The sequence below is a fragment of the Equus quagga genome, chromosome 12 (genome assembly GCF_021613505.1).
Source record: "Equus quagga isolate Etosha38 chromosome 12, UCLA_HA_Equagga_1.0, whole genome shotgun sequence".
Taxonomy (NCBI): domain Eukaryota; kingdom Metazoa; phylum Chordata; class Mammalia; order Perissodactyla; family Equidae; genus Equus; species Equus quagga.
This window is the reverse complement of record NC_060278.1, coordinates 72885694-72904656: the sequence shown is the minus strand read 5'-3', so window position 1 is coordinate 72904656 and position 18963 is coordinate 72885694. Positions and strand designations below refer to the sequence as shown.

The 18963-nt window shown below is 37.7% G+C and overlaps 2 protein-coding genes across 5 annotated transcripts in view; one reads left to right on the top strand and one right to left on the bottom strand.

Annotated features, from left to right (window-relative positions):
* The window catches only part of ESF1 (ESF1 nucleolar pre-rRNA processing protein homolog), a 58335-nt gene extending 53302 nt beyond the window's left edge, over positions 1-5033 (bottom strand). For all 3 annotated transcript variants that reach the window (XM_046679064.1, XM_046679065.1, XM_046679066.1), the window contains exons 1-2: positions 4939-5033; positions 2859-3540 (exon numbers count right to left, since the gene is read on the bottom strand). In XM_046679064.1, coding sequence (XP_046535020.1) covers positions 2859-3498 — 640 coding nt within the window. In that variant the 5' untranslated portion in view covers positions 3499-3540; positions 4939-5033. The remainder of the gene's footprint in view (positions 1-2858; positions 3541-4938) is intronic.
* NDUFAF5 (NADH:ubiquinone oxidoreductase complex assembly factor 5) overlaps positions 5005-18963 on the top strand; it is a 32046-nt gene continuing 18087 nt past the window's right edge. For both annotated transcript variants that reach the window (XR_006891121.1, XM_046679067.1), the window contains exons 1-5: positions 5005-5351; positions 7531-7571; positions 10031-10094; positions 14744-14791; positions 15957-16060. Coding sequence is in view for 1 of the 2 variants with exons in the window: in XM_046679067.1 (XP_046535023.1) it covers positions 5130-5351; positions 7531-7571; positions 10031-10094; positions 14744-14791; positions 15957-16060 (479 nt within the window). In the remaining variant the exon portion in view is untranslated. The remainder of the gene's footprint in view (positions 5352-7530; positions 7572-10030; positions 10095-14743; positions 14792-15956; positions 16061-18963) is intronic.

Sequence of the window (18963 nt, the reverse complement as noted above, 5' to 3'; positions counted from 1 at the left end):
TGTTGAAATAAATACATAACTATCAATATAAAAATGTTCCAGTATCATCTCACATCTCTTTTCACATATGACATCTTTTCACATATGACAATAGTACACAAACCACACTATGGGTTGTACAATAAATTGATACATGGGAGAGTTAAAGAGATCTAGTATTTTAATATTTTTGACACCAATGAATAAAAATTAAAATATTTATTCATTCAGCAAATATTTGCTCAGAACCCACCATGTATGAAGCCATATGCCAGATAATTTGGGTTACCTCTATTCCTAGATGATATTGCTCTAGTAGTGACTGTAAAAACTACTACTTATCCAGCTACTTAAAAAAAATGCTTTATGATTTTCTTCCTAATTATAAAAGTAATGAATACTCACTGCAAAAAATTTAAAAAAATATGGTTTAATGAAGAAAATACAGATCATTAGTAATTTTTTACTCTGAGATAACTGGATGGTTATTTTGGTACATAACTGCCTAAATTTGTTTTCCATGATATACCTACCAATTTTTTTAAGTGGCTAACCACACCATTTATGCTCTTTTGCAACCTATTTTTAAAACTTCATATATCATAGACATGTTTGGCTAGGTCACAATTTATTTAATCAATCCTTTAATGATTTATGTTGCCATTTTTTTAATTTTTAAAAACAATGCTACAATGCACATCCTTTGCACACATGTCCAATTACTTACTTAAAATAAGTTCTTAGCAGTACAAGTGCTGGGCACCAACATTTTAAAATGACACATAATACCAAACGGCAACTCCTCATATCACCTTTATCTTATAGCACTTAAAAAAAAGTCCCTTGTACACAGAGTTGATGGAATGATAGCTGATGAAAGAAGATGTTTATATGTAGAGTCACTTAATCCCTACTGACAGATAATGCCTTTTCTAGACAAACCAATGTAAATTACTACAAGCAACACGCGGGGCAAAAAGATTCAAGGACTTGAGTTACAGGTCCAGCTCGGTGTATCCTCACATAAATCACTTCGACCTTGATTCCTGATTAATATATCCTAATTTCTTGAGGTTATTGAGAAAATTAAGTGAAAAAAAGATATGTAAAAAGATTCTGTAAAATCAATCCAAAGAATTACATGGATATATCACTCTAGTGCTCTAAATCAAGTGAAATTCAAAAGATGCTAGACTAACTTACTTCACAAACTCAGCATCAAACCAACTTTGTTGCTGTTCCCATTCTGATCTTATTCTTCAATTTCAGTAACCAGACTCATATCTCTTCTCCCCATACCTTAGTTTGCTGTAGAAAAGGAATGGGACGCCACCCCTGATCCACTAAGTCCCTGCTATCTAGAATTCTGTCCACTGCCTGATACTTTCTACCTTCTCAGTGTGATCTTGGCCTGTCAAGACCTCTCTCACCCTTTTCCTGATGGCTACCCTCACTGGATCCTGTAATCATAGCCAGCCTTCATCTGGCTTATGTGAACAACACAAATTTTCAGTTATATCAACGATCAGCAACACCAACACTCAAATTTTGCTGCTGTGAGAGGTAACACAAAATTTTAATAAGCTTAGTAAACATGTAAACATGAATTAGAATCAGATATTTCCTACTTTTAGCTCCAAATAATCACTTCTAGCTGTATTATCCACTCACCCCTTCAGAGACCTTATAATCTAATCAAACGAGAATACTGACATCTTCTGAACATAACCATATCTTTGCTCACAAAGTTCTTTCCACATAGAATGCTCAGGTCCCCAATTTTTCCAAATTCCAATCAAAATACTGCTTCAAGTATAAATTTTCCTCTAATTACCATTATCTCGAGCAATCTCTTCCTCCGAGTTCTCATATCCCTCTGCTAAACATCTTCTACGGTACTATTATCCTATTTTGTATCATGGCTCTGACTAACTTCTTCCACTTTAGATCTGCACTGTCCAATATAGTAGTCAGCAGCTACATGTGGCAACTGAGCACTTGAAATGTGGCTCCTCCAACTTGACATTAGTATGAAAGTAGAACGCAAAATATTCCATTAAAATTTTTATGTTGACTACATATTGAAATTTTTTTGATATATTGGGTTAGATAAAATGTATTAATAAAACAATTCCATCTGTTTCTTTTTACTTTTTAATGTCTCTACTAGAAAATTCAAAATTATGTATTCCTATTGGACCATGCTGCTTTAGACCAGTGTCACCGCATAGAGTTTAGCAGACTGTTATTTGCAAAAGAGGATATACAAGAGGGGCAAGAAGGGCTTGAATTGAAGCCAAACTCCTCTCACCAAGCCATGTACCCTTCAAGGGCACTGTGTCTGTTCCGGGAAAAAGAACCTGTTACTTCACTCAAAGGTGCTGTCTCTCACAAAACTGTGAGCTCTGGCAGCTCTGTGTCCAGAGGGGCACATCTTTTTCTAACTTGCAGAGGCATCACATAAACTAGCAGCAGCCCTGACAAGGGGGATCACGTCTTAATCATGTTCTATCTGCCAGACACTAGTTACTAAAAGTGGTTGAATGAATGAAAGAATGGATGAGTACTCAACTCTACTTAATCTTTTTCAGAGCTTTTTCTTCTTTTCATGTGGTGAGAACATATAACACTTCATCTGGTTAGAGAATATAGCTCTCACTAGTGCCCAGTACAAATCAAAATCATTGTTTAGCCTCAAGATTCAAGATTTTATTTGTTTCTCTTCTAGCCATTACAGCACCAAATCAAAAATTATTAATTATTATACGGTATTTTTTCTTTCATAGCTTTATACTTCCAAATAAGCATTTGACCATTCCTATTACACTATGAAAATAAATAATGTTATACCAAAAAATCCCTCGTTTCTTTCAACCAACCTGATTGCGTTTCTCCTCTTGTTTCAGAAAACTTGATCTTGGGAGATTCCACAATTTCAGAGGTGCCTGAGTCTACTGTCCTTAGTTTTCCTTTGGGACACGAGTCTGTACTATGTCGAACAACGTTTTTTTTCCCTTTTGCACTTTTTTGTGTAAATTCTTCATTATCTTTCTTGGGACTTATTTTTGAATCTATCTTCTTAGACTTGCATGAGTTTTTCATTTTCTGAATTCTGTCAGAGTTCTCTAAGTCATTTTCATTTTTGGAATCCTTTCGACTAATGTTCTTAGTTTCTTTCTTTTTTTCTTCAACTAGATTTTTTGATTCTATTTCGTTTTTAGTTTGGGGTCTTTTCTTCATTTTCTTTTGGTTCAATAGTTTGTTATCTTCATCAGATAGATCTGAATCAGAATCTGAAAGGTCATAAAAACGTTTCAAGTCCTCTGTAGTGCTGTGGTTGATGGGGCGTCCTCTTTTATCCACAGCATAATTCAACTTGAACTTTTTGTCATGAAACATTGCTCGAAATCTCTTGTCAATTTTGATTTTTCGTTCTTTTTCTGGCATCTCCCAAAATCTCGGGTCCTTTGTAACCCGCCTAAACCGCTGGTCACTCATTATCTCTTGTTTGGATGCCATTTTTAAATGTCTGACTGGACAGACGCTTGAAGAAGCCAAATACTGAAAAACAAAACAAACGTTACAAAATGCAGGGTTAGTAGTATAATAGGTGCTTCAGGAAAAAATATTAATTCACAATATATCCTAAGCTAAACGTAAATAAAATAAAGGTAACAAGTGTAATTTCATTTTCCAAACTTATTCTGCGTCACACGCAAAAAAACAAAACCTAACAGAATCTCCTCTTTTGATTACAGACCTCTTGGAGAAATAAACTTAAGGCAAAATCAAGCAGAATTCCAGGGCTTTATAGAGGCGGCAAATGCTTACTAGCCAATTGCACTCACCTAGAATTCAGCTTTTTCTCTTTGTATACCTGTATATGTTACAAATTAAAAGCTAATATAATCAAAAGATCCCAGGCCTGGGTCTCATTTGTTTCTTCACATTCTGGCCCCCTTCTCTCTGTTAATCTTAACCTTATGTTACTTTAAACAGCCTTTAGTTCTACAATACTAGTCTCCTAACTAAATAGACCAAAATCAATTCAGGTTTAGCTCACAAAATTCCCTCTTTAAGTCTGACCATCCTTAAGAACCAGGTAAAGTCTCTCACTCTTTTTAATAAAGATCACTTCTTTCCATAATTTCTTACTCTACCAGTGACTAAGGCTGATTACCCCCAAAACATATTAGAATACGTGTGTGTGTGTATAATTACTATCGTTCCCTTGAAAATAGTCGCTAATGGTTTAGCATCTCTAGATTTGACTTTTGCAAAGAGCCAAAAGTAATTGATTATTAAGAGCAAAAAGGAACTGACCAAATAGGGTAGTGGTGCTTTGTTTTAAAAGAAAGCCTTGACTATAAACCTATATTTTTCCCTTAAATTTGAAACAACTTTTTATACACCAAGAAAAATCAAAGATGTCAATAATCCACTTACACACTTAAAAAGATAGCATTAGTATTAACGATGGCGAGCTCTTACTATGTGCGGGTTACTGTTCCATGAATTTTAGAAATATTAAAGCATTTAACCCTCTGAATAGCCTTAGGAGGTAGGAAACACCTCATTCAACTATTAGAGGTAATGCATATAAAGGTTGGGAACGAAAGCACTGGACAAACGCCAGATATTTGAAGAGCGAAAGGCGACCTGACCTCACCTCCGACGCCCGCCCTCATCTCCGGAGGCCACTCTCCCGTTCTACCCACCCCCTAACGCGGGGAACACCGAGTTGCCTCCGGAACGAAGGTCTCCTTCCCAATTCCCAAACCTCAGCGCGCGGCTACTGGGCTGAGGGCCCTCGACAGGACCCTAGGAGGACCAAGCAAGTCTGAAAAATGAAGCCGGAAAGGCAAGGAGGAAGGGCGCACCCTCACGAATCCGAAGGAGACCCTATCAGACACCGGTTCTGTACCCGCTACGGCCCTTCTTGAACCCAACCCCACTCACCTCGGAGGAGCCCTCTCAGAGCCTCACATGCGACCCATACCCACAATCCTCCGCGTGTCGCTCCGCCGTAATGGCACGCGAACTGGGCCAAACTACTTCTCTTTTCCCTCTGCGAAATCTGGAGTAGTCGCCGAAGCCGCGGCGGCGCATGCGCACAAGAAGGGCTTCGGCGAGTGGCGTAGCCGGTGGAGATGCTGCGGCTCACCCGAGTCTGGCTGCTGTGGCGGCGACCTCCGGCGGCGGGGGTTCCCGCCAAGAACCTCGGCCTCAGGAAGGTCGCCTCTGGTGTCTCTCCCCCGGGCAGCGCCTCACCCAGAGCCCTAAATATCTTCGACCGGGATTTGAAGAGGAAACAGAAGAACTGGGCGGCCCGGCAGCCCGAGCCGAGGAAGTTTGACTACCTGAAGGAGGAGGTGAGGCCGCGGGGCAGCGGGGCAGGGCGGCGCCGGCCTTGGCCTCGGGTCCAGCAGCTCCGGCCGGGCCCGGACCGACCCCAGCTCGCCGTGTGACCTTGAGCAGCCGCCCAGGCTGTCCGGGCCTCTACTGTAATCACGGAAGGGCTGGGCTCGGGTATTTCTAAGGTGCTATTCATTCATTCATTCATTCACTCACTCAGCAGTTACTGCTTGAGTCACAAGTGTGTCTAGAGCAAAGTAGATCGCTGCCCTCATGAGATTACATTCTTGCGGGAGGCGAAACAGTGAACGAGAAATGTAATGTCAGCTAAAGAAAGAAGGTGAAGTCGTGCAGTGATTGCGGTGGTCCGGGAAGACCACTGTAGCAGACACCGTGATGAGGAATTGGCCAAGCTGAGATCTTGGGGGAGAAGCGTTACAGGCAAAGGGGAGGAGAAATGCAGAGTCCCCGAGGCCTCCAGTGAAGGAAGGAGTGGGAGAGAGAGGTCAGGGGGCGCCCAAGTGATTAGGGCCTTAAGGAGTAAGGACTTTGGATTTTTTCTCTCTCTGAGCTGTCCCTTTAGTATGGTAATCTCTGGCCACATGTGGCTGTTCAGTACTTGAAATGTGGCTAGTCCAACTGAGATGTGCTGTAAGTGTAAAATACACTGGATGTCAGTGACTTAGTGTGAAAAAAGGATGTAAAATACTTCATTAATAATTTTTATCTTGATTACATGTTGAAATTATATTTTGATATGTTGGGTTAAATAAAATGGTAAAATTAATTTCTCCTGTTTCTTTTTACTTTTTTAAAGTGGTTATTAGAAAATTTAAAATTACACTTGTGGCTCTCGTTTTTCTGTTGGCCACCAGTGCTCTAGAGGAATGTGAGGCTGTTGAATGGTTTTAAGCAGTGGAGTCATAGGATCTGGTTTATGTTTTAGGAAGATTAATTGAGATAAATTAAGATCTCTGATTTGTGTTGGTTTGAAAGACCTCTTCCTCGCTGCCCAGGTGGGCTAGAGACTGAGAGTTTTTACTCTCTGGACCTGCAGCACAGAGCTCAGGCCTAAGTAAATGTGTCTTCAGGGATAGAGCAATATTGAAGTTGAGTATAATGAGCTCTTTCAGGCCAAAGCAACAAACTTTGAGCTCCTTTGGGCAGAGCTCTTTGCAAGCCCTGGCCTGATCAGGTGATTGACTGTGTTTGTTCTCAGGGTTCATAATGGCATGTACTTAGAAGATGTGTGTTCCTAGCCACTCTTCTCCAAGAAAAGTACCTAGAGATTGCAACTGGACTGAGGCCTCACCAGGGTGCAGGACTAGAATAAATGAGATAAAGTATTTGAGAGTTCTTTTTATGATAAACGAAAGACATTCATGTTAGGAATGACATACAAAGTGGACTCCTCTGGGGAAAGACTTCTGCTGTACCTCCTCCCTTCAACCTCCCTCTCCTAAAAAGCAGATACACATGTCCTAAACTTTCAAGTTCTAATAGAAACTCTGGGGTGTTTATGAGGGAATAAGTAGAATGTGGGGGATATTTGGCTCCCACATCTTTATTCCTGCCAGATGAAGCTAGCCCACCAAAAGGAGGCACCTACCTTATGACATTTTTTAGATTGGGATGGGATTGGGGAGGGAGGCAGGAAGTGCGGTTTCTTCAGATTTGGCTGACTTTTTCTAATTTACAGACATTGCTCAGAAAAATTCTTTACCTGTTTAGGAGTTACACAAAATTTGTTAATAGTCATCAAATAATAGAATTTTTATTACGTGACAGCTTATACAGTCATCTGTAATAAACCCCAGCTAACTAAATAATTTTTCACTTTCATATTCCTCATGCTAATATCTATGGGCAATAATGTGTCTTTTATGCTCCAATTGCTTTTCGTCCTTGCAACCTTATACCACAAAAAATATATGTATATAAGGAATGTTTAGTCTTGAATTCATTAAACTGACTTCTGAAGTCAATTTGTTTCCTGGGATTTTAATTTATTATGTTTCTATTCAGAATTTGAAAAGAAAGCTGCTGTAGATAAATTGAAACAGGGATAAAGGGGAGTACTTACCAACATGTTGAAACATAAGTAACCTATGGATTGTTGAATACTGGAAAAAGAGTATTACTTCTCTGTTAAACCTACTCAACTTGTCTCCATCATTGCCTCCTGTAATCCTTCAGGTTGGAAGTCGGATCGCAGATCGTGTATATGACATAGCCAGGTAAGTGATGATTAGCACAATAAAACACAGTTAACTTTTGACTGGAGACTTGAGAGACTGAATGCTGAAAGCTTGATATCTGGAATGGCGGAATCTGGAGGAATTTATTATCAGGATTAGTGATTTTAATCACTCTCTAAGTCTCTGCTTTTTTCTGTCTGGGAGAGGAAGTGTTCTTTTCTTCACTTTTGCCTAAAAAGAGAATGAATGGAAACACAACTCATAGCTTCTATCTGAGCCTGAATGTCTGATCCACTTGATTTGGCCAAAAGCCAGTAATGGAAAGATTGCTCCAAAAATGGAGATAAAGAATTAACTACACATGAATTTTTAAGATTTACTGAATCTAGCTTTAAAAGTTTAACTAAAATTAATGGAATCTTTTACCATCTAAATGGAGAAGAGAGTCTACCTAGATTTGTTCCCCAATCAGGTTATATGAAACTTTGGCCATTTTTGGCTTAAATATTATTAATGGCAATAAGGGTTCTCTGACCATTCTATAGAGGCAGATTTGAGAAAAGACTGCATTCATCAAGTCTTATTAAAACCATGATGGATTTCTTGCTCTGTATTAAGCATAACAAAAGCTCTACAGATTGAAGTTTATAGCTGCATGGCAGGAACCACAGTTAAATAATGAGTTTGCCATAGAATTGCTGTATTTTGTTAGCAAATCACTTTCTGTGTTCTTTTGTCTGAAAAACAGAGATTAAATTAGGCCAAGATGGGGTGAATTTATTACATTTGTCTATAAAAAGGGGAATTTTGTAAAATCACAAATTCAGTCATATTTTAGATATATCCTTGCTACTTAAAGGAGTCTTGGGATGCATTAATTTCATACGGTAGAAAAAAATTCTTCATTGTTTCAAATAATCACCCCATTTCATTTGTTTCGTTAGTTTTGTTATTGTAAAGATCTGAAAAATAGCTACTTCTCTATAGTCATTCATTTGCTTGGATTTTTAGGCCATTTTCAATATCATAAATGAAACATTAAATTTTCCAAAACAGTTTGGATTTTACAATCTTTTTATGTCATAGTACTGAGCAAAACACAGGTGTATAGAGAGACCTATGCTTATGGCTGAAAGCATGTCCTAAGCTAACATTAACTCTTAGGAATTTAATTATTAAAAATACCAGTCTAAATGTTCTTGCACTGATGTTTTATTATTAGAAATAATAGTTTATATTGTCAATATTGATCTTTTGTTGATTTTTTAGAACTTGCCCCACAGATTATTAAATGTCTTAATTTGTGGTATCTGAGACTCACTTAATACTGTTATAATCAGTGATAATAATAACTCATTAACTAACTTTTGTTGAGTATTTGTACTGTGCTAAAAACTTTACATGCGTTATTTCATAAAATTCTCACAACCACCCTGAGGAAGTTAGTAACTTTTCCATTTTATAGATGGTGAAACTGAGATCCAGTAATATTAAATCACTGTGTATGGTCACAGAGCCAGTAAATTGCAGACCCAGAATTCTAACTCATGTCTTTGATTCCAAAGCCTGTCTACTTCATGTCACACTGTGTTCACAATCAAGATAAAGGGCATTAGGTAGATAAGTGGTTGTTTCTCACTAGCTGTTCTCCAACTGTGTACTGGTGTTCTATACTTTTGACATAAGTTTTTAGCAGAAATTGGAAAGAGTCTCTTGGTTCAATAGGAAAAATATTAGTGGATAAAATTAAATTTTCTTGTTAAAATTTTTCTTAAACCTATAGATGTGTGTTTCTTAAACAATTAGATGTGTGTAGTGATTTATGACATGATATATTTAGAGGAGACAGCATAGCATAGGGGTTAATAGTTCCAGTTCAGGATTCAAACTGACTGAATTCAGGTTCTGACTGCCACTTAGTTGCGTGAACTTGGGTTGACCTACTTTACTCTGAACACTTAGCACACCACTTTGAACCTAGTAAGATTTCAGTAAAAGTTAGCTGTTATTTAGTTGGTGTTTTGTATTGTTTTGAGTTTAACGTATTAATATTTCATGGTATTTCACATGCTGATTTCTAAGTCATCTGCTGCCTCAGTAAATTTGAGAAATGGGGATAATTAGTAAGTTCCTGATAAGTATCACAAATATTTTCATGTTGATTTACGTTAGCTTCTTTTCGTTCTTTATCTGGATATATTATCAGATCAAAATACCCCCACTAAACCTGTTCTTTGAATTCATGTCATGGAGCAATCTGATGGAAAGCCAGTTGACTGTGAGGTCTTGTGAATGGCTGGACATGAGACATACTTGCTCTGTCTGGTATGTTCTCTGGTAGATACAGCTTGTAAGATGAGACAGAAAAAGTAGATTATAGAACTTTCTGAAAGTTGTGTTCACTAAAATGTTTTTACTTAAAAAACATTACTTCTTAATAATTATTTTATGGACTGTATTATTACAGACAAAACTTAACTTCTGTGTGTATTTTTTAGAGATTTCCCCCTTGCTTTGGATCTCGGTTGTGGAAGAGGTTACATAGCACAACATTTGAATAAGGTATATTTATTTGATGACTTAATTTACTTTGAAAAATAAAATTGGCTAATTTTAAGGACAAATTTTCTTATGCAATTCTTAATCAATTAAGTGGTTGAACCAATGGTTGTTTTGTGTCCCCTTTTAACTATTTTTTTCTTAAAGTGATTTTTCTTTCCTTTGAATCCATATTATACAGTGGTTCCTACTGATAGTTTCTTTAAGTCTATTTAAGATACATTGCTCTTAATTCCCACTTTGTTCAAATGTGATTTTGTTTTTTGCTGAGGAAGATTTGCCCTGAGTTAACAACTGTTGCCAATCTTCCTCTTTTTGTATGTGAGCTGCCGCCACAGCATGGCCACTGAGACAGGTGGTGAACGTCTGCACCTGGGAACCAAGCCTGGGCTGCTGAAGTGGAGTGCACTGAACTTAACCACTAGGCAACTGGGGCTGGCCTCTTAAGATGTTTTTGATAATTCACAATTAAAATCAGATTAACATTCATTTGGAACATGGATTAAGCTAATTTTCTAGCTAAGAAAAATATTAATTTCATCAGTTGGTTAGAAATCTTTCTGTGTGATTAAATATAGGTAGCCTTTATTAATGCTTATACTGTTTTATTTTGCATTTTCTAGTTCAGACCATAAAGACCATTTATTGTTTTAGTCCCTATATATACTATGCTGTGATGGACACAGATTAAAGTGGGCTTCCTATTTAAAATCTACTTAGAAAATACATACACTTGGGCCAGGGCGGGGGGAGAGGGGTTGTGTGAGTCTCCTAAAACACTGTTATTGATAATAGTAAATGACACAGAAACGGTACAGTCATTAAACTGCAACAGGAGTTAAGGGAAAGGGAAAATCAGTAGGGGGGCACGTGTCAAAGGCTTCTGAAAGGGCACAGAATCTGACCTGGGATTTGAAAGGAACTGAGTTGGTGTTTCATAGGCAGTGGAAGTTAGGGCATAGCGGTAGGAAAGGCACAGAGGTAGAATGCGGTAGCGTGTGATATAGTGATGTTTTGGAAAGATTTATTTGGGGATAGTATGCAAGAAGGATTGAAGAAGAGAGAAGATAAAGATACAGACCAATTAGGAGGCTGTATTAAAGGTAGTGCAGGCATGAAAGAGAAAGGCCTGCCACCCACGTAGAGGCAGCAGGATATAAAGGAAGGGATGTATAAAGAGACGTAATAGAACCCATAGAACTTGATGACTGATCAGATATGGTGGGCAGAGCAAACCCATTCTTCTGGTTGCTCAGGCCAGAAAACTTAGTCATTGATTCCTCTTGTGTCCTCCCCTCCGACATCAAATCCATCAGCAAATCTTATTTGGATTTCAAAATAGATCCATAATTCTGCTACTTTCAGTATTACCATATTGGTCCATATTGCAGTAGCCTCCTTATTGGCCTCCCTTCTATTCTTGTTCTGACAGTTTGTTCTCATAACAAACTAATCCTTTTAAAACGTGTCAGTTGGTTGTCAGTCCTCTGCTCAGAACTCTTGGCAGTTGTCGTCTAATAATTTGATAATAATCCAGGGTCCTAATCCATAAAGCCCTCAATGATCTGACTCTCCATGATGTCTTTGACCTTATCTCCTTCCCCTCATTCCCTACTTTTTAGCAACCCTGGCCTCCTTGCTGTCTCTCAGACTGGCCAGGGCTTTGCACTGTACTTGTTCTCTACGTTCTTCCCCAAGATGTCTGTGTGGCTTACTGCCTCACCTCTCAGGTTTTTGCTTAAATGACCCCTCATCAAAAATCCCTTCCCTGACTATTCTATAAAACAGGGCCCCCACTCTTGGCTGGCTAGTTGCTTTATTTGTTTCCATAGCACTTATTAGCACCTGCTGTATGTTTGTTTATTTGGCGTCTGTCTTCTCCTACTGGAATATAAGCTCCACAGACTTGCTCATTTTTGTTCACTACTAAATTTCCAGTAGCTAGAACACACAGTGAAGATTTATTAAATGAATATTGCATAAATAAATGCGTGGTAACTTTGAAGTTATTACTTCAGTGACTGGAAAAAGTCAGGGGATGTGGTGGCAAGGAGCAAGTGGTATTCCTATTTTGGATATGTTGCGTTTGAGGTGACAGTGGACTATATTACTGTTAATGTCCGGCAGGTAGTTGGAAATGTGGAACTGGAATTGGGTGTTGAGGTTAAGAGCGTTGACTCAAGTTGGGCAGATCGGGATTCAAAATTCAGCTCTGCCACGTGCTGTCTATATACCCTTAGACCAGTTACCCAACTTCTCCAGACCTCAGTTTCTGTAAAATGTGAGCAGTAATATGTATCTCCGAAGGTGGGCAAGAGGATTAAGTGAGATGAGATAAGTCTGGCAAAGTGGAAGCTGTTGTTCTCATTTGGAAGCCTCTGTCAGAGGTGACAGCAGAAGCCACAGGAATAGGTAAACTGGGGCAAAAATATAGAAAAGAACTGTCCACAATTTTATTTAGGGGTAGAGGAATGAGGAGGAGCCAACAAAGATGCTGGGAATAGTAAGCAAGATGGAAAGTGCCTTAATGTGGTATCTTTTGACTGTGAGAAGCAGAAATCCACTGAAGCCAGTTTAAATACAGGGACATTTGTTACTTAGAGGCTCTTATGTCACTCAAGGATCTGAAAGTACAGCCAGCCTCACAAGGCCTGTTTGAAACAGAATGAAGGCCCTCCTGTTCACTTGCTCTCTGGGATTACTAGATGCTGCATGGTTGCCTTCTTTCTTTTTTTAATTTTTTTTTAAAGATTGGCACCTGAGCTAACAACTGTTGCCAATCTTCTTTTTTTTTTTTTTTTTTTCTGCTTTTTCTCCCCAAATTCCCCCGGTACATAGTTGTATATTTTAGTTGTGGGTCTTTCTAGTTGTGGCACGCGGGATGCTGCCTCAGCGTGGCCTGATGAGTGGTGCCATGTCTGTGCCCAGGATCTGAACTGGCGAAACCCTGGGCCGCTGAAGTGGAGCGCACAAACTTAGCCGCTTGGCCACGGGGCCGGCCCCGCCTTCTTTCTTTTTTCTCTCTGCAGACTATCACTGGTATTCATCAGGGCATGTGGCCCCAATATGAGTATCCTACACCCAGTGGTGTGCTGAGGCTAGCTTATAGCAGCTCATGAAAGCTGATTGTTAGTATCTCTTCCCAACTCTGTATTCAGTGATGTCATGTTGATAACTTGAAATCAGCCATGGTGGAGTGTTTATGCCACAGAAATTGACAAATGCTACAAAGCAGTCCTTTACCAAAAACCCGCTATTAAAAATTTACCAGCATACCACTGCCTGCACCCTGAAGTCTACATACTCTTCCAACTCCAGGAACCTCTGCCCCTGTCTCTGTCTCTTATTTAAATTTTCAAGTCAGAGACAGGGGTAGATAGTCTGGATTGGCCTATTTTTTCACCCCTCCCACTGGTATGCTGGAATTAGCTCATGAGAGCCAATTGTGCACATTTTTTCCCAGCTCTACTTTCAGCAACATCATGTTGGTGGCATGAAATCTGCCATTCTTGGAGTGGTTGCTCTGTGGAAATTGGGCACCTTTTTTTTGAGACCCAAAGTTAAACATTTACCTGCACACCAGTTGCCCTTAGGTAATCAGCAGTGTTCAGGTAATGGTAGGGTACCCACGTAATGGTACAGTACCCTTTCCAAGTTGTGGGCAGGGAAGTTCCTTAAGAAGGAGGTGTGGATGAAGTGCAAAGGATTGGTTTCTCTAACAGAGAAGGTACTCAAAGAAAGTGCTGAAGAAGTTTCGAGTAGACCGTCAGCAGTGCTCTGCTTCAAAGAGGTCAAGTGAAGTAAGATTGGTAGCAGACAGACTGTTGTGGTTGGTGATTAGTTTATTGGTAATCTTTACAAATAGTTTTAGTAGAGCAGTGAAAGTGGAAATAGATTACCAAGAATTGGGGAGAAAAACATTAGTGAGAAGTAGAGTTGTGGATTGCAAACAAAACAACCACAAGACTGTTAGAGGTGAGGAAATTTTTCAAAATTGGGAGGCTTATGCCTGTTTTAAGGTGAGAGGGAAAGAAACACAGAAGATGGAGATTGAAGATAGGTAGAGATGGTGATGGAGGGAGCAGGATCCTGGATAAAAAAGTGCATAGTGGAAGGTGTTAATCTGGGAAAGAAATAGTGCAATACTCTTTCCTCTGGAAAGGAAGGGAGAATAGGTGAAACAGGGAAAATGAAACCAGTTAGGCCCCTCTTAAGTAACTGTTTATTAAGTCTTTCTTTATTCTTTGTAAACTCTTTGAATGAACAAGTAAAAGGTGAGAAAACCATGCCAGGTCTTTTATGGCACAAGAGTGGGGACTGGCTCTCAGCATTTTATGCCATGGCAAAGGTAACACGTAAGCCTTAACCCAGTGAAGTAAATGAAGGATGTTGATTATTCACACTTGTGTTCTCTATTTTATTAAACATAGGGTTAGTTGCATGTATTTAAATCTGTGTAACTTAATATGTGTTATTAAAAGTAACTGTGTACCATACTGGTTTTATGCAGCAAAATACCCTTACAAAGCTGAAAATTAGCTTATAATTATCACTTTCTCCTTTAGCAATTTCAACAGTCATTCTGTTTTATTTGTTAGTGGGTTTTTGTTTGTTTGTTTTTGTATTATCTGATCAACTTTATTTCATTACAGGAAACCGTTGGAAAGTTTTTCCAAGCAGACATTGCAGAAAATGCTTTGGTAGGTAGCTTTTTAACACATGGTTTCTGATCTCTTGGTTTGATTTTTAGTTCTTTGTTTTTTATTCAACTTCGAAATAGCATTGTTGTTTGTTTTTTTTCCTGTTTATAAATATAACACATATAAAGAAGAATTAAACAACATAGGAAATACAAAGGAAGAAGAAAATATCACCCCTAGTCCCACCACTCAGAGGCAACCACTGGTGACATTTTGGTCTCCCCCTTTGTAGGTGAATATCTATCTCCCCAACACACAATTTTGTAGAAATGGTGCTATGCTAATGTGCCATGTTTTTCACAGAACATCGTCCTTTTATATACATGCACATACCATCTTTTTAAAGGGCTATGTAGTATTCCAATATATGATTTATTTATTCCATGATGTATTTGGCTAAGTTTCTATTGAACGGTTATATTTCTATTTTCTCAATAACCAACACTGTGATGAACATTCTTATATAAAGCAACTCTGTATGTTTGATTTGTTTTTCTCCCTGAGAATAAATTCCTAGTAGTGGAATTTATGGATTTGTTGATGTTCATCTTTAAATTTTTGATATACATCTCCAGACTGCTCTTAGAAAGACTGAATGACAATATTCGATGAAAGTACCTTTTTCTCCTTCTCTTTGCCTCTTTGGTTTGTAAGAGCTTGTTTTTTAGAGATATTAATTTTTCATCATGTATGTTATAAATATTTTTCCCAATGTTTTGTTTACACTGTTTATTGCTTTTTAGAAGTTTTTGATTAGTTTATCGTCAAATATATCAATCTTTTCCTTTTCAGTTTCTATCTTTTAAGCCATGTTTACTTAGGTGTTTTTATTTGAGTATAACAACGTTGACCCAGATTTTCATCTAGTACTTTTATGGCTTCAATTATTCCACTGAAGCTTTCAGCCTTTTGAGATTTGTTTTGGTGTGAGATAGGTGTCCTATTTATGTTTTTCCAACCAGCTAGGCAGTTTTCATGGCTGGTCTTTAGTGTCATTTCAGAAATATTTTTTGAGTTTCTGTGTGGCTCTTTTGTTTGGTTAATTTTTTTTGAAGGGATAGAAACTGCCAAGTAAATGTAACATTACTTAAATTTAACAATGATTGCATTAGTAACTGAGATTCTATATAAATGTGTTTTTGAACTTTTATTTTTTAACCATTAGAAAAATACCTTAGAAACAGAAATTCCTACTGTCAGTGTTTTAGCTGATGAAGAATTCCTTCCCTTCCGAGAAAATACATTTGACCTGGTGGTTAGCAGTTTAAGGTTGGTAATCCATTTGTACTTTAAAAAATATATGTGTTATAAATAGATAATTTATGCTTTAAAGTTTTAGTATTATAAGGTAAAGAAAATAGATAATGGAGTAAATTCTTAACTTTTTTTTAAAGTCACAAACCCACTTATGTTGGTTTATAAGCTATAAGATTTCTCTGCTAAAGAATTTTGGATTATATGCTCCCTAGTGGAGATAATATGATACAGCATGTCAACTTTTTTTTCCAACTTTCCTCAATTTGCAAAGGCTCATCTGTGATAGAAGGGTTTTCCTCCCTGATGCAACTTGGTATCCTGGAATTGATATTGATGTGGGCAGGAGTTTGAAAGAGTATACTGGCTCCAATATTCAAATGTTAGAGCACCCTTTATAAGCTTGTTCTTCCAAATAAGGAAAAGCTAGTATTTCTTTCAACTAAAATTCTTTTTCTACACAGAAATATAGTCCTCAAAGTTACTTTTTTCCCTCTGTGCTTCCTACCATGTCCCTCCACATTTATTACACAAACATATTATAAATATTTATTGGATAGATTATAATATGCAAGGCACTGAACTAGGTGCTTTGGGGGAGTACAAAATCAGTTCAGACAGGGATCCTGTCCTCAAAGAACTCAGCATCTAATAGAGAAAATAAAATATTCTATGCAGTACCTTATTTCTTCTTATTATAGTCAGATAAATTTTCTTTCAAAGATTTAACATGCTCTCCTTGTCAGTACAACGGTTTTGATAGCTGATTTTAGGGTGACCAGTCATCACAGTTTGCCCAAGACCTCGCCAGTGTTAGTGGTGAAAGGCCTGTGTGCCAGGAAACCCCTCAGTCCCAGGCGAACTGGGAGTTGGTCACCCTTGCTGCTTTCTTCAGTGAGTTTGTAATTTCTTCCCTGCTTTTTGACATGTGCTGAACAAAATTAGAAAAGTGTTCAGATTCTGTCATGAAGTGAAAAACATTACAGAGCCTTGGTCTGAGGGCAAGAGCTCTGCGCAGGGAGTCAGAACTCGAGTTTTAACTTTAGCTCATCTGCTTGCTATTGGCAAGTAACTGATTCCATTGCTTTCATTTTCTCCACAAGTATGATAGAGTTTATAATATGACCTCCTTAATTTTTAAAATATCTAATAATTGTTAGAAAGCCTTATGAAAGATACATTTGAACTTAACACAGTACAGTGTGAAATGGGTCTTCAGTACTATCCTGAAAGTCAACATAAGATGATGCCAACTCTACCAGGAAAGTGTGACCACACTCTATAGAGACTCAGAATATGATTCTTGCCATCATATTCTTGCGTATCACCACACACTGGGACAAGGTCAGTAGGGTCAAAAGACAATGCAAGAAGTTCTTTAAATTAAATTTTAAGTACATGGAGCTCTGGGTTGTTTTTGTTTTATGATCTTAAAAAATATGGGATGTTATTTATCAGAAAACTTATTAAGTTTTTGATGAATAATACTATTTGCCTTGGAAAAATAATGTGTGCTGATAAATTTTATTTCTTTCCAGGAAAGTAGGGCTTAGAATGCTAGTATATATCTCTAGCTTAATTGTTTGATTTAATTAATGAACTTCCTTGAACATGTCATCAAGTGCTTATTTTTATTACTTTCTTTCAGTAAAGTCTCAGAGTAGCACTGTTTAGATGAGATGTCAGATAGGAACGACTTTCACTTTATTTTTTTTTCCTAGCTTTATTGAGATATTATTGATATATAGCAAATGTAAGTTTAAGGTGTACAATGTGATGATTATACATACATGTATATATTGCAGAATGATTACCACAGTAAGGTTAGTTAACATCTCCATCCCTTCAATAATTACGATATTTTGTATATGTCTGTAGTGATAACATTTAAGATCGACTCTTTTAAAAACTTTCAAGTTATTGATACAGTATTGTTAATTATAGTCATCATGCTGGGCATTAGATTCCCAAATATGTTTCTTATAGCTAGGAGTTTGAACCCGTTGACCAACATCTCACCATTTCCCCCTCTCCCAGCCTCTGGCAGCCTCCATTCTATTCTTCTCTTTCTGTGAATTCAGCCTTTTTTAGATTTTGCATGTAAGCGAGAACATACAGTATTTGTCTTTATTTGTCTGACTTATTTCACTTAGTATAATTCCCTCAAGGTCCATTCATGTTGTCACAAAAATGCAGATTTCCTTCCATTTTTATGGCTGAATAATATTCCATTGTAGATATATACCACATCTTCTTTATCCATTCATCCATTGATAGACACTTAGGTTGTTTCCATGTCTTTCTCGGCTGTTGTGAATAATGCTGCAGTGAACATGGGGGTGCAGATAGCTCTTTGAGATAGTGTTTTCACTTCCTTCAGATATATATCCAGTAGTGGGATTGTTGGATTAAATGGCAGTTCAATTTTTAATTTTTTGAGGAACCTCTGTACCGTTTTCCATAGTGGCTATAACAGTTTATGTGCCCATCAGCAGTGCACAGGAGTTGCCTTTTCTCTACATCCTCACCAGCATTTATTATCTCCCGTCTTTTTGATAATATGATATCCTAATAGGTATAAGGTGATAGTTCATTGTGGTTTTGATTTGCTTTTCCCTAATGATTGGTGATGTTAATCACCTTTTCATGTGCGTTTTGGCCATTTGTATGTCTTCTTTGGAGAAACTGACTTTTAGTTTATTCAGTGAAGAATAACTGGACAGATAATTATATCAACAAAGTGATTTGCTGTCACATTTTGTAGTGTGACAGAAAGAGGGTTTTCCCCTAGGAAAATTTTTCATTTTAAAGATTTTATTTTTATTTTTCCTTTTTCTCCCCAAAGCCCCCCCAGTACGTAGTTGTATATTTTTAGCTGTGGGTACTTCTAGTTCTGGCAATGTGGGATGCCGCCTCAC